At 27.3% G+C, this 25,106-nt stretch overlaps 2 protein-coding genes across 3 annotated transcripts; one reads left to right on the forward strand and one right to left on the reverse strand.

Annotated features, from left to right (window-relative positions):
• Window positions 1-1,338: 1,338 nt before the first annotated feature.
• Window positions 1,339-17,612, reverse strand: LOC129988216 (spermatogenesis-associated protein 7-like). 2 transcript variants are annotated; one of them, XM_056096383.1, is made up of 10 exons: window positions 17,422-17,612; window positions 17,115-17,186; window positions 16,935-17,024; window positions 14,305-14,352; window positions 12,914-13,044; window positions 6,432-6,809; window positions 4,419-4,630; window positions 3,530-3,643; window positions 3,384-3,441; window positions 1,339-1,735 (listed from the first exon to the last, which is right to left on the reverse strand). In XM_056096383.1, the coding sequence occupies exons 1-10, from the start codon at window positions 17,444-17,446 to the stop codon at window positions 1,439-1,441; spliced, it is 1,425 nt and encodes a 474-aa protein (XP_055952358.1). In that variant the 5' UTR covers window positions 17,447-17,612; the 3' UTR covers window positions 1,339-1,438. The 2 variants fall into 2 exon arrangements, with proteins under 2 accessions (XP_055952358.1, XP_055952357.1); XM_056096382.1 differs by lacking the exon at window positions 17,422-17,612 and adding an exon at window positions 17,313-17,348 and having other exon boundaries at window positions 17,115-17,220.
• A 269-nt stretch (window positions 17,613-17,881) lies between these two features.
• LOC129988217 (40S ribosomal protein S3a-like) lies at window positions 17,882-24,776 on the forward strand. Its single transcript, XM_056096384.1, has 6 exons — window positions 17,882-18,042; window positions 18,252-18,355; window positions 19,575-19,888; window positions 20,053-20,135; window positions 24,071-24,180; window positions 24,600-24,776. Exons 1-6 carry the CDS (start codon window positions 17,981-17,983, stop codon window positions 24,728-24,730), a joined length of 804 nt encoding a protein of 267 aa, XP_055952359.1. The 5' UTR covers window positions 17,882-17,980; the 3' UTR covers window positions 24,731-24,776.
• The last annotated feature ends 330 nt before the right edge of the window (window positions 24,777-25,106 follow it).

A 25,106-nucleotide genomic window follows, 5' to 3' on the forward strand; every position in this document is an offset into this window, starting at 1 on the left:
CCATCTTTTTTTTTTTTTTTTTTTTTGTACTAATTTACTTTGTTATATAACAAAGAATCAGTTTATTCAATATTGTATTATGTGGTGACATTTCTGAATAGTAAAAAGGATGTCTTAAAGTTTCTAGATATTTATTAAATTCTGTTCGGAAAAAAATATTTTCAGTTTTTTAGCCTTTTGAATTTACAATTCATTTAACAGTTAGTACAGTCTAGGTACTAATTATCAAAACATGAAATTTTCTAAAATATCTTGGGAAATGTAACCTTTAAAGTTTTTCTTCTTCAGTAACTGTCTTTAAAATCTTTGACAAATATAGCAATTATTTCTGGTAAAATAATAAAATGCATATATTACAATATAGTGAGTGATATAAATTTTAATGACGAAATATGATGCATAAAATATGCATTTCAGATTTGAATATTAATAATTAGAACCATAAGGTTTTTGCTAAAGATAAAAAGCATTTAAATGTTAAAAACATTTGTTTCAATCTAACATTTTTCAATCTGTCGAATTAACTTTCGCCTTGTCTAAAATTCTTAAAGTTAATTTTCAGAATGGATATTATATGATCTTGTTTGAAAGTTTACGACTCTAATTAAAATTAGATTTTATTTCATTTAAACAGTAGACAAACTAAATACTTAAAAAAATGTAAGATTTTGTCTGCATTTTTAAATTCAACCATTTCAGAATATGACTATGATGATCATTTTAATGAGCTAATATTTAATTGATTGAATTAATATGACTTCCAATAATGTACTAAAAATATTGAAGATGTTTTAAAGCAATATCATGAAAATGTTACAAAAATAATAAATTTTTTTCATAAAAAGACTTTTTAATACATAACTTTTTTTCCATGACTAATAAATTTTTGTAAATATTACATTAAATTACAGAAAATACTCCATTCTTTTAACAATTATTTTTTTTCTACATAAAAATATATTGACACACCAGTTCATCTTACCTATGCATCTTCCATCTTAATTCTGATCCAAAGCATAAATTAGTTTTAGACTTCCACATTTACCAAGTAAGTCTAAAAATTTTATTATTCAGTGTGCATTAAAATAAACATATTCTTATTACAGATGATAAATTCATATATATCTGTAATTTTTAAACTAGTTTTTTTTTGATAAATTTAATTTATGACATATTTTAAATCTTAAAATTAAAGTCATAAATTAACTGTAATTTATGACTGCAATTTTCAGAATTAAAAGAACTGTTGATCATTAATCAGTTGCCACATATAAAATTACCAAATTTCAACTTTGTGCGTAAGAAGTAAAACAACTCACAATAAAACTCTGCAACAGATACAAAGAGCAAAAAGTGATATTTCAAAATTGTCAATAAATTAAGTTCTTATAAACGACTAGAAATAACTGATAAAAACTGAATATCATGACACAGTTTGTCAAGATTCATTTTCTGACTGATTAGATGGATTATCTTGAGATATATTTCTATCACTTTGAATATCATCAGTAGTAGTTTGATTCATAGAATGGAAATTAGAATCATCAAATGTTCTTGAATTAGGTTCTGTGTCTGTCCTTGTATCCAGCAAAGCATCACGATTTTCTTTTTCAGGTGGAGAGTTAGGTCTACTGAAATTAATCAACGGATTTCGCCAATTTGGAATTTCCTCCGATTCATCACCAGAAATCTTGAGTCCATCTAATACTTGGCTCAAAAGTGATTGTAATTTGTCCTAAAATAAAATTTAAAAAATAACATTGTTTGAGTAGTTTCCTTGAATACTGCTTTGTTAGAATTCTTTAAGTTGAAATGATTAAAGTTTGATATTAAATAATTTTTTAGAATTAAAGAATAAGTAAAATAGCAGCATTATATTGAGACTTCAGACAGAATAAACTAAAAATTGTCATGAAGGTATGCATAGAGCAGAGAATAGGAGATCACTAACACCACAGTAATAATTTTTAATCAATATTGAAATATACAAAGTTCAAAGTCTTTAGAATAAAGAGAATAAAGTATTTTTGATAGTATATTAATTTGATATAAAAATAAATCGAAATATATATATAAAATAATCATGAAAATTTCACTTTGTGGCATGAATAATAGGGAGAATGAAATCTTGGCAGATGTGTTATTACAAAGTTAAGGTAAAAATTGGCAATATCACAGCAGGTAAAAAAATGTACTTTATATGTTGTAAATAAAAATTACCCCCCCCCCCCAAATTAAATAGCTGTGAAGTGAGTACAATACTGAGAAGATCTTTGATTTATTCTATTAATTTAAACAATGCTAATAAAGATGGGAAATGTAATAATTTATCAGATGTTGAAACTAGAGCTTCAGAATTTAGAACAATATACTTGGATGGACGACAATGTGCATCTCGGATGCCTTCAATTTCTTTTTTTTTTTTATTATTCAAAACATTTTTTTCTAATGATTTATGTAAGAATAATTGCCCAGAAATTATTTTTTCACATTTTTAAACTACAACATTGATCATTCTAATGATCCTGATTTAGATATTTGCAATGTTTTATTTATTTACTTTTTAATTATCATGGCTCAAAGTCATTCAAGGGAAAAATTTACATATCCTCAAAAGAGAGAAAAATAAACAGATTATTGAGGAAAGAGTAAATGAATAGGATAACATTTCATGGATTATTCATTGCCAGAACACAGGATAATTTTCATTACAAAATTGAATTCTGTTTATAAATCTATCAAATGATATTTAACTTCATATTATTTTTTGCAATATCTTATTTCAAATTATAAGCCAAACCAATCTTCTAACAAATTCAATTAGAAAATAAAAAATAAAATGGAACAGATGATGGGAAATTAAAATAGAACTAAATAGTTTTTAATTCACATAATTTTTTTTATTATTTCGTAAGTATATAAGCATTATCTGACTGTACTTGATTATCTTTTAAATTCTCTAACATTGGTTCAACTTATAAGGTTAATCATATTTCTTTCATTTCAAATAATACCTCCCTCCTTTTTTACTTGCAATTAAACTGCATTTCTAATTGCTTCAATAATATTTGAAAAAAAATAGTGCATGATTGCATTCATTTATAATTCTCCGTCAATAGATTTAATTTAATCAATTGTCTAACATCAAAATATGAAGTGATGAAATTATTTTTACACCATTTTAAAGGAACATTGATCATTCTAATGATCCTGATCTAAATATTTGCAATGTTTTATTTATATTTTTAATTATAAACAACCTGTAGTCAAAGTCTCTCAAGGAAACAATTTAATCAAATTGATTTTTAGATGATCTCTGTGTGAAATTTGTTTTAAGTTAAAAAATGCATCTAAAGCATTAAGATATTAAAAGTAACTTTTACCTTGTTAGCTTCATCTTGATAAAACTGCATATGAAAATCAAAAGCCTGTTTAATGGCCCTGTTAAAAAAAAAAAAAAACCAATTAATTTCATTCATTCTTATAAATTTTGTACCTGAATAAAAGATACAGATTGAAAGGCACTTACTTGTCAGAATACACACCACTCCGCAGAATATCTTCTGTGACTTTACTCAGAAAATTGAGATACTTATCTTCTTCATTATCATTTTCTGCATAAAAATGGGCATGGTCAAATGTCCTATTAAAGAATATATTTTTAAATTTATAGAAAAAATCCAAGGAAGCTTTTAAAAAAAATCTAACTGCACAAGTTGATGTTTTCTTTTGGAATATTAATCTGCACTTTTCGACAACTCTGTAGGTATTTATTTATTTGTTTGTTTAAACTATAGTGATTAAGAAATACTAAAATGATGCGCCACTTGTAAAAATGTCTCCAATAAGCCTTCTAAATGTACACAGATAGCTAAGCAAATAATAAGCCATTTTTTTACTTTATTTTGTATCAGGAAAATTTACAATAAATTAATTAATACAGGAATTTAAATTTTAATAAGAATTCAATTGTTCATAATTATCGAAACAACAACAAATAGTTAAAACTTGATTATTTATGTCATGGATAAATCTTCAAGCTTGCAATATAAATATCAAATTTTTTTAAGTATATTTGTATACAACTAAAATCTTTCTGACAAGTTAAAATTTTGATAAAAGGGGAGAATAAGTAAATTACCTATTTTACTTTCTTTCTGTTTAGTTGCATGTAAAATGAAAACATGTATATGAGCTTAAAATATATATCTAAACAAAGCTTAACTAAAGATGCCCTGAAATTTAATCTAACTCATTAAAGAGATTTAAAATTTGTGGTACAGAAAAAATAAATACAATTTAGAACCCCGATTCAACTTTCAAATAATGATTCATAGAATAAATTAAATACTGTAAAAAAAATAAAGTAGTCATAAAGTTGTGACAATAGATAACATCAAACAATATATTTCTCTTACCTTTTTAAACTCCTAAAATGATCAAATGACTCAAAATGATCTCTAGGATGCAGGTGAAAAGATGGAGTTGTGGGTTCATAGTTAGGAATGCTTTCACTATGAATACCTCTGTTCATTTGAATTTCCTTTGCAATAGATGAAGAGCCACTACTTTGCTGTGATTCATCTTCCTCTTCATTTGATTCATCTTCCTGGTCATAACTTTCAAATGTCTGAAAATGTAAGAAGAAAAAAACATAGTTGATAAATTGTAACAAGTTTGAATGAAGTGGTAAATTATTATTAAAAAAATAGAAATACATGATTACTTTATTTTTATAAAGTAATTCATTAAAATGCCATTTTTTAAAAATATTAGAGTTTAAATTATTATCTTTCTGTGCCTATAAGCAATATTTCAATAAAGAAAGGAATATTTCCATTTTCAAAATTTAAATATATTTTTCACAAAATAAACAGATGTTATTCCAAAATTAAATGCAATAATGCAACAAAAAATGACTACCATTCTATGAATTTCTTGCTCATCATTACAATAATTTTAATGCAATTCATTAACATCAAAAATATGCAACAATATATGTTTTCAACAATTATTGTGAAAATAACAGCTTGAAGTATCTTTTAAAGAATCAGATAATTGAAGAATAAAGAATAATTGTGTGCAATTATTAACATCATCCTTAATAATAAACTCTATTATAAATCCTATTTTTAATAAAGTAAAATAGATTTCAAATTGTTACTTTCAGATGATGGCATTGTTACATATTAAAAAAATATTAAAAAATGAGTATCTTCAGATACATTATTTATATTTCTTCAAAAATCCAAATTATTTCTATATAATGATTGATTATTATGTTTAATAATGTGTAATAAGGCAAGTTGCAAACATTTTTGACATCATAAGTTTAAAGAGTGGTGATTTCCAGATATATTTTTAATTTTCTCAAATTAACTGCCACAATCCCCATTTGGGGATTTTGGAATTTTACACACAACACTTGGAGCTAAAAATATATTTGGAATGCCTGACAGTTTAGTTTCATTCTGTATACATATCAGTTAATGCTGTGTGTAATAGCAAGTGTATATTCTGTGCTTCGTTTTTTTTTTGTTGTTGTTTGTTTTTATTACAACAAACGAATAAATTTTTGGTTTGTTTAATACATCACAATGAGATACCATACACAAATAAATATGTCATTTAGAGATTATAATAACATCCGGTTACTTACTCAGTCTTTTTTTAAGTCCTATTTTAAGTTAAGTTTTTTAAGTCCTATTTTATTGATCATTTTATAAGGATAACCTTTTTCAAAAATATCAAATATTTACAAGAAAACATAATGAGAATATAATTATATTGTCACTGAACTTTTTGTGCAAATATTTAAATTATCCGGTTTGGTAGTTAAAAAGTTTGGTAATTAATGGATTTTAACTTAAAATATGCATTTAAAGTCAATTAAGATTATATATAGAACACATTTGCAAAAGTATCTACATTGCATATAGTTTAGATTAGCAAATATATATACATATCCTCATTATTCTTAAATCCTCCAAATGCATATTTATCCTCTATTGTGGACTTTTTCAAATTCACTATTTAAATGCAATATAAGCAAACTTCAAATATATTTTTAACTAATCAAACTGTTATATATATTCTACTCTATAGTAACATAATGTAGTTGAATGCTTAAATAGAAAAAGACACATTAGTCTGCAAACATCATGAAATACAGTAGAAAATAGAATAATTTCTAATTCTTGGAAATCACAGTATAAGCATTTTCAGGTATAATTTGATCAATTCAGGTTGTAAACAATGGTATTTTCTATTTTCCCACAAAAAAGGTAAACGTGGAAAATATTTCATAATTATATAGTTTTAAAAATGCATAATTAAGAATAAAAAAATCAACATAAAGAATACAAGAATCAACTTAGGTTTTTAAAATTTTAATTAATTTATATCTTTCAATTTAAGATCCTCATACTTACATCTGAGGAATGAGAACTGCTGTGTTTCTTTTTCCTGAAAGGAGGATTGTAGCATCGCATATCCTTTAACTTTGACTTAGCATTTGTATTGGCAATAATTCTAGGAGAGAAAGGCTTTGATGGTTTGACAAAACAATCTGTATGCCAATCTAGAATATCTCCTTTAATGATTTTCTTTCGGTTTCTGTTTGATGCTTGTGATTGGTGAAAGTTTTTTGAACTCTCTGTTCCCATAAAAAATGGTGAATGAAGTTCCCCATGCCTTAAAGCTTCCAAATACCATGAAATTTTATCTGCAGTTTTACTACTGAAATTGCCAAAAGGTATACCTGTTTGAATACCTTTATTGACAGATGTATTTAAACTCAGATTATCATCCTAAAATATAAATAAATGAAATTATTATTATAGAAGTATTCAATTTTATATAATTAATAATTTCTTATAATGTAAAAAATGATACAAATAAATATTTTATTTTAAAGCATAAAATTTCAGCAAAAAAAAAAAAATTGTGTTAATGGTAATCAATAATTAAAAAATAATTTTTAGAACAATATAATTATAATTTTTCCTTATTTCTGAAAACATTGAAATGGAAAAAAAAATCTTTTAGTCTAATATTTAAAAAAAAAAAAAATCAGTCATGTTTATCATTATTTAAAGTGTAAAAGGTTGATTTAATTTTCAACTGTTTAAAATTATGCATTTTTTATTCACTGAGTAGACCTTGAGTAGAGTAAAAATATGAGTAGACCTTGACCTATTTTACAGCAGCATGTTAAAGGACAAGTAAAAAAAAAGGGGGGGGGGGCAAATTTATAGTAAAATAAATCTAGGACCAAGGAGGAAAAAAGATAAGATTTAACTTTCTTTGATGAAATTTCAGAAAACTTTTAAATGAATATATTTATTGCTTTTAAACAACTAAGGAGAAAATATTATATTCTTTAAAAAATCAACCATTTTTTAAAAATCTGTTTAATGGTTAGAGGTATTAAAAAAGTATCTGGGCACTTCTTATTGCTAGTAATCTATAAAAGCTAAATTCAGGGAAAATATAATCTAGGATCAGGTTGGAACTTGGAAGGCAACTGATGCTTACTCTGCATAATCTTTAAAAATAAGCATCATATAAAGGTCCATCTGCATAATCTTCAGATTTTCCAATAATGATTCGTCAAATTTTCCAATTGAAATAATTATTATCTTTGTTATGTCTTTCGAATGATTCTGAATTAAAGGAACTTCATAGAAATAAAAATTTGAACAAATGATTCAGAATAATTATAGATGTATAAGAAAAAAGATCTAGTGAATGTTACAATATATGCAAAAGTAGAATAGGTCATTACAAATACTTTCCTTCATTCAGCTTTTCATTTCAGTTGTTAATATGGTAAATTTATTCTAAGGACAATTAATGCCCCCCCACCCTAAAATAAGCACAATTAGGAGTAAAAAAATTATTTGCATAGTTAATTACAAAAAATATTAATAAATAATAGATCAAATTCTATTATTGAGGCATACATATAGCTTAAATTAATCAACAGGAATAGGATAAATTCAGCAATTATTATTGATGAAATAAGGTTGAATAAAAAATACTTGAAACAGCTAAAAAATAAAAGAAATGCTTACTTATTGAAGCGTTTCTTTAAATTGAAAAATGAATAAAATAATGCTTTTGATCCATAGGTTTAGTTTTCACCAATTTTTAAAAATTTGTTTATTTTTAATCTTTTTCTGTCAGAAAGAGTATTAAATAAGAGTAATTAATGTACTGAAAAATTTTTAAGCTTTAGTTTCATTTTTTTTTATCAAAGTCTAGTGACAAATTACATGGAATAAGGACTTCCTTTTGTATTTTATGTAATGTTTTATTCATTCATACATTTAACACTAGATAATAAAATTATGTAGTTATACTTAGGACCATACATTGAGGATTTCACACATTATTTCTACAATTATTATCAGTACTCGTTTGTCTCAAATAAAATTTCACTTGAAATGTAAGTGGAGTAGAATCTGTTATATATATTAATCCCCTCCCCCTCATTTTTACATTTATTTCAAGCAGAGAAAGAATCTTAACACCTAAAACAACACTGAAAGGCAATCTTTGTTTCTCATTTCATATATATATATAAATCTCATGTCACGGTGTTTGTGTTCGTACTCCTCCAAAACGGCTCGACCGATTTTCATGAAATTTTTTATGGGCATTTGGTAGGTATGAGAATAGGTCGCAAAGTATATTTCATAAGCCTAGGTAATTAGGGTGTTCCTATCCACGTTCACCGTACGCGGAGGAGATCAACGCTTGCTTGAAATCAACGCCACTGTGACGTAATGTTGAAACAATCTAGCTAAAAATAAACACGCGCGTCCAAATGCTACAAGATCCATCTGCTGACACATTCTCGGACCAATTGTTAGATATTGGCGATGGAAAAGTTGCTGTCTAATGAAATACTGGATGCATAAAATTGCCCACTAATTTCTGCACTATCGTTGATTCGCAAAATGCTCTCACTGACCGCATATTTCCCGATGTACGCACATAATACATAAATCATACGTGGCTGGCAGAAAGAGCCATTTTGGCAGCAAAAAAATGTGGACGTCGACGATTTAAACTTCAAGATACTCGTCGCCAGACGACTTGGTATCATACAAATTGATCGATACAGTTTGCGATGCTAACGAAGCTGTAAATGATTCAACAGAGTTTTTGAACTCACTGGATTTGCCAGGCGTGCCACCACACCTTCTACGACTGAAAGTTGGATCTCCGATTATTTTACTTCGGAATTTGAACCCACCATGACTGTGCAATGACACGCGATTGGATGAAAAATGTTATCGAAGCCACCATTTTGAATGGTAAATTCCGAGCCGAAAATGTTTTGCTGCCACGAATTCCAATGATTCTGACAGACGTGGCAATCGAATTCAAACGCGTCCAATTTCCTATTAGATTCGCATTCGCAGTGACAATCAATAAGAGATTTGGCCACACCATGTTTTTCACACGTGGCATGTTCTCGCGTGGGCAAACTATCGATCTTATTTGTGTTGGCTAAAGACGGACTGAGAAAAAATATCGTACACTCAATTGCTCTTCGAAATGAATATTGGTTTTCTTTTATTCATTTTTATACTTCAAGACAAAAAATATATTCCTTTTTTTATTTTACGTTTAACTTTTAAGAGATCAAACGATGTATATGTTCGTTATGTTAATGAAATACATTGTATTGAGAAAATGAATGGTTGGCGTTTTTTTGTTTTTACCGGCGATCATCATCTACAGCGCTCCATTCATCTTTCTGTCATAGATCCCAACCCCACACACTTACAATGCATTAGTTAACAACCAAAATATTCAATAGAAATAATTTACAAGGCAGAACAACGTTTGCCGGGTCAGCTAGTATATATATATATATATATATATTCTTGCCATCTTTTGTTCACTTAAAATGCTCTCCAAAGAAAGCAAAAATCATACTGTTCTGAAAGCTATTTGGCTATTGTTACATATCTTTAAAACTATTTGACAGAATTGGATGAAAATTTGGAATAAAGATTTAAAGACCTTGCTCCTTAGAATGGAATAAAAAAAAATTTATGAATCTGTATTCATAATTTTTAACTTAATTTTAAAATTAGAAAAAAATATGCTTTTACACTTTTTAAAAGAAGAGCAGTCTTTGCTTCTTCTTATAAATATTTTAACGTAAAATAAGATTTATGGTCAACAATTGAAATAACTATTAAAAGCAAGAATTATTTAAAATTTTGAAACATACTGAAAAAAAACAAAAAAAAAAAAGAAATCTCATTTAACATCAAGAATTTTTACAAACTCATCAAATTTTTAACCAAAATTACAAAATGTTATAATTTTTTTAGCTGTTTTAATCTATAAAATTTGGTTATACATGCAAGATCTTGCTAAGTCCTCACTCAAGGGACTAAACATTTTTGACGATTTAAGCAGAGTGATGACTTAGGCAAAGAATTTTAGGAGGGGGCGGGGGCAGCATTGAAATATTTTCAGGAATTGCTGAGGATTCAGTGACAAAAACAAGATGTTCAGAAATCCACATATGCAGATGAATAAATAGAAAAATATATTTTTTAAGCACTTTTTATAGTTACCATATTTTCTTTCCTTTTACTTTCTTTGTTACATTATACTGATCTTGTTTGATGAAGATGCTGTTTAATGGAAATAACTGTCTTTTTAATATACTTAAGTTTTTTTAATTCTTAGTCTATTGTATCTTCAATTAATGCTAATCACTTCGATTGTTTTTGTCGTATTGGGTGGGGTTTGATCTATATTCTTGATACCAATATATATATTCATTTTCTTTTTTTTCCCCCCCCACAAAATTCAGATGTCAAAGCTTTTATATTCACTTGTAAACAGAATGTGATATCATTATCAATGTCGAAAACATATTAACATCATTGGTGCTGCACCATTTTCATATGCAATTTGCAGCAAAGACTCTAATGGTTCTGGGCCGCTGATGTCTTCACTGAGAATTTTTTCTAATTCTACATTTGCATGAACCCTGCATATCGGAAGCAATTTGTAACGAAACTGCATTCCCACTTGTGCATGTATGGTTAATCACATCTAAAACCAAAACTTTTAACTTTTTGTTCGTATCCAGTGCTTTTATCAGCTATTGTATTTTCGCATAAAATCATTAATTATCCTTTGCTCTAAAAGCTAAAGAAGTGCAGTTGCATTTGAAGAAAGAAAAACAATTTTAATCTTTTTTAAATTTATGAGTTGATTGTGGGCAGTACAGTTATCAAGATGATGGCAACATTTCTTTTCTGATGTGGAAACTGAGAATACAGTTTACAAATACATTGTCCCCAAATAATTGCAGTCAACCATGAATCTGAATTTGTTTCATATTCTATTGAAATCATTTTAAAATTTTTAAAGCAGTGCAGCTTTTTTATTTTACTAATCACAAGTAGTTTTAGTTTCTCATTTCCACTTATTTTAGCTCCAAGCAGAAGTGTCAGATGTTGTTTACTTACTTTTCCAAAAATGATATTTCAGGTCATAAATAAAAGACCTTAGCAGCTAAAAAAAATTGGCAAAATAAGACAGTTTTATCAAAACATCTAACACTTCAAACCTGGATAAAATGTCTTTGAGAACACTGTTCTTCCAATCCTCTGTAGAATCATCATGGACAGCTGCTGTTTTTTGAAAGAAAGTCAATGGTTGTCGTTAAAAACATCCAGCCAACTATTGCAGCCATCGAAACTTTTAATATTCAACTCTAAGTAATTTCCATGGCTTCTTTTCTTTAAGAGTCATACTAGAAATTGGCATATTCTCTGCTTTGGCTTGTTTTTAGCCATAGGACAAAAACTTCCTTGATCTCCTTAAACTTCAATTTTCTCATTCTTCTGCTTCTTCTTTAATGATTTGTTTCAATAAAAGAATGTTGTTTAATGTAATTCGAGGAATCTGGTTCTCTTTCGAAAAGCTATTTTCAAAATATTTGATTTTTCAGAAACTGCAATTGTCTTTTTTTCCTTTAAGAGATAACAAGGTAAGTTTTCATTTCCCAGGCCTGTTAAAAATGTAATCAAACCACAAAACTGCAAATGAAAAAATATACCTTATCACAGGATTTACGCACTATGAAATAAAGTCACACTCAGAGCGGTTAAGAAAAACATTTACACTCGGCAGAATCACAGCGAGGAGTATGATACTCATGCATAGAGAAATTCCAAGAATTCAAATTCCCCAAATGGCACTTTGGGAGATTTGGACCCCCGAAGGAATGCCCAACAACATTAAGGACATACAGGTGTTTTGCAGAAGTAACAAATGTGATCGAAAATTCCTCATAAAGGCTTGGCTTTCTTAAGTGGCAGGGCTGAAAAGACAAAATGATAGCACACAAAATGGAGAAGAAAGATGCTTTTGACCATTTCTGTGTATGACGAATTATCCAAAGTAGAATTAAATTGGGGATATTTAAAGGAGGATTATTTCACATTATTGTGTATGAGACCTTGTTGGAACCAAAAGAAAATGGTGATGACTTATAGAGGTTTTACAGTATATTCAAAACTGGATGTTGTTATTAAAAAAAACTGAGTTAGTGTAAATCAAAATGCAAGAAAAAAATGTATCATACACTTATATAGAATATATTTCAACAATAACAGGAATTTACAGTTATGTTATACAATAATTAATTTTGGAAATGCACAGCTACTTTTGATTCATAAGTTTGCAATAAGATAAAAAAAAAATCCATTATAAAAACATCCAATTTGAATCAAAACTTAATAAAAACTTAAATCAAAAATAGCAATTATACCTCATGAACATAATATTTTCTGACAAACATCACAAAAGATTAGAAACAAAAGATGATTTTTAACAATAAAATATTTATAAAAAATATAAAAACTACCTCCTCTGAAATTGAATTTTGCATTCTAGAAGAAGTTGCTGGTCTGAAATCATAGTCTAAATTTTCCATATTTGAAGATCTAGATTCATTATTTGACCTCCTCCAACTTTTCTTTTTCTGTTGATTAACAACTAAAAATAAACAATAATTAAAAATAATTCAAATTTAAAGTAGAATCTGATATAAAGCTTTCATATCTGAAACAAACCAATTCTTAAATTATTTTAAAATGCCTTATTATCTTATACAAACATAATGTCTGCATCAAACACACCTTACACAAGAAAAAAAAAAGGGGGGGGCGGGACCTTACAATCTGAAACATGAAATAAGTAAACATAGTGTTTAACAAGTAAAAAAAAAAAAAAAAAAAAAAAAAAAAAAAAAAAAAAATCATTTCAATGCAAAAAAAAAAAAAAACATTGTTTAAATTATATGAAAAATTAACAACATATTTTATCAGTACAGCAATAAAAAATACAAATAAGCTTTATTAAATATTGTAAATGAATCGGAAAGCAATACAATCTGTTTCAAAGCATATATAAAACAGCTATTGAATAATTTTGCATCGAATATAAAACATTCAATTATATCAGTTATGATAGATCCATAAAACAAGACTGGAAGTTAAAAAATATTTATATATAATTATGAAATGCAAACCTTTTAAAAAAACTATTATTTCAAGGAAAAACATTACTACCTAAATAATGTTAAATTATGTTTCTTCAGAGTGAAATATTGATAAAATTAAATTAAATTAAAGTTATATACATTATATAAAGTTATATACATAAAGTTATATACAAATTCTAAACCATCAGAGATAGGTATATATTTTTAGTAAGAGAAACATTTCAAATGATATAAAGAAAAATGTTTTGTGTTATTTAAGTCAATATATGTATAGCTAATAAATGTATGATAAGAAAGATTTGTAAATTGAGGTATCTAGAGAAAGCAGTGACCATTATATGGTTCAAAATAAGGAAATTCAAAATTTCATAATGTGGTTTTTATTTGTAATGCAATTAAATTAATTTTATTTAAAATGCAGTATGTCACAAAATATTTTACTAAATATGACTTGTAATAATTACTACATGCAAGTATGATAAAATAAGACCAAGAAATTACATAAAAATTTTGATTTTGCTGTTTTTTAAAATTATATTTATTGATTGGAACAACATGAAATATGATTTTTTAAGGCATTTAAAGCATTTTCTGATTTGGAAGTATATACCTATCTCTTATGATTAGATATTAACTATTAGGCAATAATTAGTTTGGACATTATATACATTAAAAAGACTGAACAACTGAACTTAGAAAACATAAGTAAGGAATATATAAAATTCATAAACAGAGAAATGAAATAAACTTACCACTAATATAGCTTTGTAATGATTTCGGTGCAGAAGTATCAACTGTGCCTATAAAATGAAGGCGAATATAATGAATATTTTCAAATAGTATTATTATAGATATTACAGAAAGCACAAAGGCATTTAATTTGTAGAAGCATAAGCTATGAAATGTATTCAGAAATGATTAATTTAAGAATAGATATTTAAAGCAAAACAAAAATGAAAAATATTTAACATGTTCAATGTCAAGGGCCAATGACCAGCAGTAAACTTGGCTGTTGCAATAATATATAAGGCAATTGCTTTAAACAACTTTCTTGTAAAAAGAAAAAAAAAACTATATGTAACAAATAACAAATTATATTATTATAAATTTGTTAGAGTAATTTTTTTTTAATAAAATGCAGTATCCTATTTTACATTGATCATCTGGGAAAAATTGTTTCATATTACAAATAAGATTCAGAATAATTTATGCTCATTAAGCAATATTCTATGCCACTAATGAAGTTAAACTATCATGAACTATCAAACTGCCACATTACATCTCTCCAAATTAGCTATTAGGGAAACTAAAATTATTGGTTGCAATCACTCATTATACACCAATACACTTCATGCTATGAGTATATATAAAAAAATGAGTAAGTATTTAATTTAGAAAAGGGTTCCTTAATTTTACAGTACTCAAAATAATAATAATCTTAACAAAATATGAAAAAAGGATTAAACATTGCACATCAATGATATTTTTTTAAAAAATAAACTCTTTAATGAAAAAATTAACTATTTAATTTAAAGTCTACTTAAAATTTTTACATTGTTTCATGCTTTTATTATTATTATACAAAACATTAATCACAGCTAAACAAAAAACAAAAAACTGATTTGTGAAACCATTTAAACCATAAGGATATATCTCATTAGGATTTTCATGATGTAAAGAATCATATTTTAAATTGCTCGAGTCAATACCTGGACTGTTGAAAAATTTGCGGAATGTAAATTTTTACATAGTCTCTCAATCCTATCATTCATATTTAGTAAAATATTCTTGGCAGATTATATTATAATTTTTTGAAGCTATGATTCAAATTGATTAATTTTAAAGCTTTGAATTTCATTACTTTATAAGCTAATCAATGTTGCCTCAAGAAAAACTTACTCAGAGATTGGTTTTTCTTCCTTGAGAAGTCATTGAAATTGTCTAAAATATTGATATTCGAAGTATTATAGCTTGATTAATTTAGATATAAAAGAGTTGATATTTGAAATGTTGGTGTGTCAAGAATATTTTAAAAAACAAAAATAAGAGGATCAGGAGATTGAATCAAAATTAAGACACTGTAACTTTTTCAATAGTGTATTTCTTGAATAAAAAAACATAAAATGTCATTATTTACATCATCTAAGCATCGCATCATTTTTTCAAATGGAAATGCGTGCCTATGTTTAATGGTTTAGAAATTATCTATTGGATCAAGATTTGAATGGACAACCTTATATATTTAATTTCACATTTATATTTTTAGTAGTTGCTTTTGGTGATCAACTTGTTGATCAGGAATATCAGCTATATTTCATTTCAAGAAATTCTTCAATGCTTAATTTGCCTTTAATGCAACTCTCAGCAATGTTTACTCTATTAACCTATACTATTTCATCTCACATTTATACACTTTATTATGTTCATGTAACTTCCTAATTATAAGTATGATTTCACCAAAATTTTGATTTAAATGCACAAACAGAAAAGAAGAAATTTAAACTATTCCAATAACATGTTAGCTGACTTTAAACATGATTATAAAAAAATATGTGTAGATATAAGTCATCATCTGGATAGTAGATCAATTATTCAATAATGGAGTTTTTGTGAAATATCAAATAAGTGTCAGAGAGAAGTTTTATTCTCATCACAATTTTATTTCAATAAGTAAATAAAATTTCAAGCTAATATATATTTATCCATCAAATAATGCTATAAAAAAGAACAGCAATATAAATGAACTAATTAAAAAATATTATGGGTAATTTCTGAAGTCACTTCAAAATTAAATAATTAATTAAATTAAATTTCAATAAAAGTATGCTTAATGATTGATCTTCTCAATATATAGAGGATAAGCATCATCTTTTAATATCAATTTTTAACAACAGAAAAAACAAAAGACAAATATTTGTGAGAAAAGAAAAAAAATTTTGAATTTTATTACAATAATAAAATGTCAAAAGTATATTATAAATCTTATATTTTTGACTATCAAAATAAGGGGAAAATAATGCAGTAAGTAAACTGGTGGATTCACAATTTTTTTATATATATATTTAAAACTAATATAAAAATAGTTTTGAAGTAGAAATACTGTATATTCATTTGCTACCATAAAAAATTACCAAAATTTGAGTTAAATTTTAAATAAAAATTTTTTATAAAATGTTTCTGAGGTACACAGCCTCACTTACAAAGTATTTTTAGGCTAAATTTAGTAACTCTAAGTTCAAAGATCAGTTTTGCAGAAAACAAAAAAGCATACTTACAATATAATTGCAATGATGAATATTGATTATTGTTATAAAAGCAAAAAATAATCCTAAAATATTTAATATTCAGATAAAGTCTCAAAAATGATAAGAACACAGCTTACTTTTAGCTCTTGATATCATTCGCTGATGAGCATCGAGTTGCTGTAAGGCTAAATATTGGCTGGTAATGTTTCGACTTTCTGGTGACAAAACTACACAATAAAAAAAAGTTATCCGTTATAATCATAAATATATTAGTCAGAAATACTGCAATAAAATGATGGAGAAAAGTCTTTACTTACCAGAACTTTTATTATTTAAATGGCTTAGTCTCACAAAATTTCCAGCAATTGAATCAACTTCAAAAAAATCATCTAAGGAAAAAAAATAAAACATCATACATTTTTGCTGTAATTTATTAGATATATATAAATCAATGAAACTGTAATTTATTGCTTCTTAAATACATATATATGGCATTTACAAAAAAGAGAACTTACGACAAAATTGTGTATTGACATACTTATTTTCGACTCAGACAAAAATATAAAAAATGAATAAAGACTGTCACAAAAGAAAATTCTCAAGCAAATGGAAAAATGTTTTTACCATCATAATTAGGTACATCATCCATAGTTTAAAACCAAATAGGAAAACCATATATCGCATTTTTTACAAGTAATTACAACGCATTTTTACTTTTAAAAATTGCAAGAATTTTCCAGATTACAGATCTTTTCCTCCTATTTAAACGCTTCTTAAAAATGATAAATCAATTGAGGTAAATTGTTGTTTACATACAAAACAGAATCAATTTTTTTACAAAGTTAGGGTCACAGTTTATTTTAATAAACTCATAATTTTCAAGCAAATAAAATATTGTTGAAAATACTAGCTAATCAGGAAGAAATTGTTTAACTGACGCATTTTCATCAGGAATCATAATTCTTGTTTTAAAAATATAATATCAACATAGTATTATTTCTATAAGTTACTTTATTATTGATAAAACTAGATCTCTTAGAAATATTTGGAAAAAAAAATCATGCTGCTAAAAGTTTTGCTGAAATGAAATGAAATGAATACAAAATTTGAGAAACCGTCGGCAAAGTATTTCGTTGGCACGTGTAAATTTTAATTTCGGGTTAAATTTTTTTAATAATTAATCATGGCCGTTGGTAAAAATAAGGGTCTTATTAAAGGAGGCAAAAAGGGAGTTAAGAAGAAGGTGTAAGTATAAAATTATCATTCCTTTCATTTATAAATCGTAACAATCATTTGTGCATGTGTTAGCACGGGGATTATATCATCAATTTGGTAACATAGATTTTTCACCAATATGTGAAGTGATTTTTCATAAATAAAGTATCCAAAGTTTCAATTTTTGAATGTTACAAAATATTTTTTGGTAATAATCATTTAAATATTTTTGTTATTAGTGTTGATCCTTTCACCAGAAAAGACTGGTATGATGTAAAGGCTCCAGCCATGTTTAGTGTGCGCAATGTGGGGAAAACTCTTGTTAATAGAACACAAGGCACAAGTAAGTAATTATAATTAAAAGTCAACTATAAAACTTTTCTTTTACCGAGTTATCATACAATTACGCTTTGGCATTTTTTTATTTTTTTCCTCATCTGATAAAAAATGTGGATGTTGCAATTTGAAAATGATGGAGGGTTTCAAATTTTTCTTGCTTTTTTTTAAAAAAATATTTACTAAGTATTCTATTCAATCAACACATGCAGGAGTCCATTGTCATTATAATATGTATTGTATAATTTTTACTATAATTTCATGGTTTCTCAAGTCTGTATGTTAATTTTAGATCCATTGTTATGTATATCGAAAATGAATGTTCTTTTAGACATGTTAAAATTGACTTGTACCTCTTCACAATTTTAGATCCATTGTTATGTATATCGAAAATGAATGTTCTTTTAGACAGGTTAAAATTGACTTGTACCTCTTCACATGGTAAAAGATTTATGATCACCACTTTCAGAAGCATGAGATAAATCTTCATTAGGAAATTGAAATGAAAATAAAATAGGAATAGGAATGAAAATGAAAAATTATTTTTAGTTCTCAGTTATCTTATAATTCATATAACACATTTGCAACACCACAAGAAACATTAGAGGAAGGGTTGCTAGTGCAACTACTTTATTTGTATTGGCAAATTCAATGAACAAATTAAAGTTTATTTCAATAGCTATTTTTTTATACAGATATTTTATCTCTTGTACAATTTCAAAACATTAATTTGTAATTTAAATTTATTTTCATACTGCACATAGATTTTTAATATTGCCTTTAAATAAGCATAAATTATGTAACATTTATTATATGTTTTATTATTAAAATATTATGTAAAATGGAAATCTCTTGTCTTGTACTAAAACCAAGCAGATAAGTTGTTGCATGAAAAGTTTTGTACTTTTATTTTCATTGTACTTTTTTCTTAAATATTGGAAATTATTGTGTATAAAATATTTTAGTTTAACTATAAGATATAGAACAGTCACAAGACCAAAAATTTTTTAATGTGTGATAAATTGCTAAATATTTGAATTTCTATTGTGTGGCATGATTTGTAAGAAATCTATACTATATTCTTTAGATTTACCAGTATTTTAACCATTCTAATAAATTCTTTCTTTGTAATTACTTAATGATGACTTTTAAATTCAATCGTATTATGTTTTTTTTTTTTTAATCTACTTTCGTCTAATTGTGTTCTAAAATTCTTCCCATTATAGAAATTGCTTCAGAAGGATTGAAAGGTCGAGTTTTTGAAGTATCCTTAGCTGATCTTCAAAATGATGAGATTGCATTTCGCAAGTTTCGTTTAATAGCTGAAGAAGTACAAGGCCGAAATGTGTTGACAAATTTTCATGGGATGGATTTGACAACTGATAAACTGAGATCTATGGTAAAAAAATGGCAAACATTAATTGAAGCCAATGTGGATGTGAAGACCACCGATGGATACTTGCTGAGAATGTTTTGCATTGGGTTCACGAAGAAATGGGCAAATCAAGTTAAAAAAACTTGCTATGCTCAACATTCACAGGTACATGCTCTTTAAAAATTTTAATTTTTATTAAATGGGTGTTGTCTAAAATATCTTGATTTAGCATTAAGTTTTTCTTATTTATTTAGACATATGTGTAGATTTGTCACTTAAAAAATAGTAGATATATAAATATCATAATAAAATATTTTATTTTTTTGCAGATCAAAATGATTAGAAAAAAAATGACTGAAACAATGATCCGAGAAGTATCATCTTCGGATCTTAAAGAAGTGGTCAACAAATTGTAAGCATACTTAATTTTTAATATTTTATTCCATTCTTTTGTAATTGCCATGTATTATTTCAAGTTTTAAAACATTTCAATTCATGGGTATTGTGCTAATTTATTAATAGAAGGTTTATAATTTTATAAAATTACTGTGATTTTATTGGTGCTATAAAATTATTTGTATAAATCATTGTTTTGGGGAATAGTAAATATAGCACATCTTAATAGTTATCAATAAAGCATCATAGTTTTATAAAGGATCGATTAATGTATATCTATATTTTATGCATGTATTTGAATGAAGTTATATATGTGGTTGCAATTGTTATACTTTCAATTTTAATATTGCATTTACATTAAACTGTGATTCATAGATTCCTTAAATGCAATTTCTCTTTTCTTATTTTTCTATTAAATTTTTCATATTTGAAAATTTACTTATAAAAGCATATATAAATTTTAAATTTTTATTTAAAAATGTATGCGGATTGCTCTTATTTAATGCAAAACAACTGAAACTTTGTTGTGGGCAGTTTTAAGGAATTGTAATTCTCTGAGAGTAGTAGAACATAAACTGTTTAATGTCTTAAATTGAAATATAGCTGTTGTTAGAAAAAATTATGGTTAAAGTGAAGATTGGTGTGCCTCCCGAGTTTGTCACCAATATGGCAACCCAACAGAATGCTCTTCTAGCAATCCTAATGCTGTTTTGTTTACTACTTTTTACAAATAATAAGACGCTGCAATTTTTAATTGTCAGTATGCGCTTTAAAAAATCGCCTGAATTCTTACTTTACGAAATCATCTGCATCCTTACTTTAAAAGTCAGCTGTAATGGAATTCTTTTGATGTTCTAACAATTGGTTCCTTTGATAATTGTTATGTTAATTGTGCAAGAATAGGTGTCAGGTAAATGGGATGGAAAACATTATTTCGAACCGGCAGAATGGATGAAGAGTGGGTGGAATATATTTTTTTACGAGTTGATGAAGTTGAGAAAGGGGTGTTTTTTTTTGAAATTTTGTATGGAGAATGTTTCTTCCTCCGTTTTTTCTTTTCTTTTGGTTATGAACTGTTCCTGTTATCCACACAGTCCTTATGTTCAATGTGCTAATGAAGCTACTAGGTTTCCGTTGCTAGCGAAGTCAAGTTAAAAAATTTTGCTCAGTCCCTTCTACAGATGCCGAAGGCATCGCATGCTCTAACTTTTGCTTTGCACCCAACAGACCGGTGTTAAAAAAACAATACTTATCAGTAAAAAAAATCATAATTATATTGCAGAAAGTGGTAACTGTTCTGTAGAAGTGTTTGTTTACTTTGTCCGCTATCTTTAATGGTGACTTGGCATCCTTGGCGCAGCAAGAGGCACACTAAACCTCACTTTTAACAAAATTATATTAGAAATCTTTAATATTTATGTCAGGGGTGTTTGTGCTCCGGGGAAACCCCGGAATTCCGGGGATTTTGAACTTCGATACCCGGAAATTCCGATGATCATCGTTCAAAAGGAAGTAGGAATAATAATGAATTATTTATTTTGATCTGGGTCATTTTGTTTGCTTTGAAAGCAGAAAACGCAAGGTAAGTGTGTGTGGTGAAAACTTTTCCTTTCTTTCTCCAAATCAGTGATAATGCGTGAAGGGGGGGGGGCTTCTTTTTTGTTCTTTCCTTATTGCAAGTTATGACTCATTCCCCCGGTTCTCGGACATTCTCTTCTGGTAGTAGTAGTAGGCGCGTCAGAAAAAAAAGGGAGAGACTTCATTTGACCAGATGTGCGATCATGTGACTCTGGGTTCAAAGGTCTTATCTCTCCTGGCGTGGCGCCAATAAGTAGAGAAGGGGGATTTTTCGCCGTATTTGCTATTTTTCATTGATCGCTTCGCAACTTTTTTTTCTCCACTGTGTAAAATTTTCTTTTCATTTATTGATGCACGTGTAAATTTTTCGTTTCGTTTATTGAAATATTTTTTTTATTTATGTCCGCAAGAGAATTTCACTATGAAATTTCTCGATATAAATAGTGATATTATACAATTAGAAGAAGGTGTCCGGAATGCATTTAGGTGGAATTGGATTGAACGGAGAGATGGTAATGGGGATACCCTCTGCACATGGTGCAAGAAAATAAATGTTGCTGGACAAGCATATTGTGTTTTTTGTAACTCACTGCTGAAGTATGGTGGGGAAGGATTCAAGGCTTTCACAAATCATTCTAAAACTGTGACGCAAATAAAATATTCAAAGTGGATTAGACATTCAATGACTTTAAGTAATTATGCTAATTTAAAAAATACTGGTGACTTACTGAAGACTGATGCTCGGCCATTGGATATAGTGATAAGAAAAGCACGCCAAGAGGTATTAATAACTTCGTTTATCGCCGAGAATTCTCTTTCTTTCAATGTAGCTCCCAATTTAATTGAACTCTGCAAACAGTTGAGCCGCGATCAGACGGCACTAAACTCGTTGGAAATGTCCAGGACTACTGCATGTTATAAGATGAAATATGGGCTCTCAAAACATTTTAAGGAAAATATCATTAAAACTTTAAAAGAGACTCCATGCCTTAGCTGCTTCCATGGCCCATTAGTGGAAAGTGCATTCAACTTAATGGATACACTTGTCACTGACTATAGAACCTCTAAGATTGATTCCCTAGATGCAGTGCAAACTATTAAATATGATTTAATGGCTTCTGAAGAAACCTCATGTGAAAAATATGGCTCAAAAAATCCAATGACTGATCCAATTCACAAAGATCTCTTACTGAATATGAACAGAAGTTGGAAAACATATCAAGAGGACTTAAAAACATGTATTTCAGATGAGTCACCTATAAAGGTCTCTGAAAAACCTTCTACATTAGCAGAAAAGCAAACTGCTTCTACCTCTGCATGTGCAGTTCTCGAGGAAATTTCTTCAACTGTAAATGAGGGAAAATAAAAGTCAATCTTAATGCAATTATGAAGTTCACCACAAAAGAAAGACAAGCCCACAAACATCAGAAAATAAAATAAAAAAAAGCAGCAGAAATTAGATAATTTTTTTTAAAGAATTAATTCAGGTAATTTAAAATATTTACATAAAATGTAGTAGTTTATATGTTTGAAAATTTATGGTTATTAATTTTGCAAAAAAAGTAATTCATTGAACTTTTATAATTAGGTCATTCAATACTTCATAATTGTAATTTGTCATTTCTCTCCCCCCCCCCCCCCCGCGCTTCTGGAAACTCCAAAATGTCGGTAGTAAGTCCATAAAAGTTTCAGGGGATTTTTTGGGGTCCCACAAACACTCCTGTTATGTGCAAGTTATTGTTTGAGATGATTGTAGTGCATATTTGTTGCATATAAAATTATTGTATTTGAGAATAAGCCTTTTCAGAGGCAAATGGAAACTGCCTACAAATATTTATTAAAAATAAATGACATTCCTTTAGCTACTTCTCAATATTAGAACATGGAACTGATTTCTGTATGCAGAATCAATGAAATCTGCCACCTAAGAGTGAAATTGCAGTGTGATACAATTTTCATTTGGATGCTGTCCAGCCAAGAATTATATTGAGAATTACTATTTCATAATAACATTCACCCATATTGCACACATAACTACTGCAATGGTTCCATTATGAAGTGTTTGTCCTATCTACCTATAATCCAAATCTTTTACACAGCAATGCTTGGTCTATCCCAACACCTAAAGGCTCCTAATTGAGACTAATTAATATACAGGCACCTGGCTTTGTTCTCTATAATAAATGTCTTTGGTACATGTATACAAAAATTAATCTTTACTTTTACTAGTGTATATTTTGTACATTATTAGTTTGCTGATACATTTTTAAATATTATCTGCAATTTTATTGTATTACTTCTTGCAGTATTAACTGAGTTTTACTTCAGTTAAGTAGAAATAATTTGTATTAAAAAAATTCTTTTTATTTATAGGATACCTGACAGCATTGGTAGGGATATAGAAAAGGCTTGCCAAGGCATCTATCCACTTCATGATGTCATGATTAGAAAAGTGAAAGTTCTAAAAAAGCCAAAATTTGATGGTTTGTATTAAAAGCTCTTTTATAACATATTTATCTATAATTTTTTATACGAATCATGAGTGGCACATAAATTCAAATATACCCATTACATTATCTTGTAAACAGTATTAATAAATGTTTTTGATATTTAAGTGACAACTTAATTCTTGCCTACAATGCATTTGTGTGTGTGTTTATCATTTGCTGCAGAATTTTCAAAGTTTATATTTACTTTTAAGAAAATTGAAATTTGCTGATTATAATTATCAAAAATGTTTTAAAATGTTGTTGGATATTTTAATCTTAACTTTTTTTTCTTCTTTCATTTGGCTATTCTTTATAAAGAAAAAAATGTTGGATGGAAATACACTAGCATACCTTTGTAAAAAGAAATTTTAATTTTTGCTTAGAATGTCAAAGAAATTTTATCTTCTTTGTAGTTGGCAAGCTGATGGAACTCCATGGAGAAGGAACTAGTAAAACTTCTGCAGCACCTGCAAAGATTGGAGAAGAAGGTACTAAAATAGACAGGCCTGAAGGTTATGAACCTCCTGTGCTAGAGTCAGTGTAAATGTTATGTAAAAAAAGAAAAAAATATTAAAAAATGTTATCTTTTATATTTTGTTTGTCATGAAAAATTATCAACCATCTAAACAATTTTACTTTTACACTATTTATTTAAGCTAATTTGCATAAATTTTATTTAAAAAAATTCAGGCATTGTTTAAGTGAAATAAAGTGAATTATAATAAATAAAACATTACTAATAAAATAAGGACATCTAACATGCAAATTATAGGAATGTCCTGGTTATTAGAAACTCTTGTTACATTTTCATCTTTGGAAATTATTGAAATTTAGTTTATAAATTTTCATGCATGATTTTTTGCTCATTTGTTGTAAAAAAAATTGAGAAATAATCCAAAGGCATTGTAATCATCTTATTT

The sequence above is a fragment of the Argiope bruennichi genome, chromosome 10 (genome assembly GCF_947563725.1).
Source record: "Argiope bruennichi chromosome 10, qqArgBrue1.1, whole genome shotgun sequence".
NCBI lineage: Eukaryota > Metazoa > Arthropoda > Arachnida > Araneae > Araneidae > Argiope > Argiope bruennichi.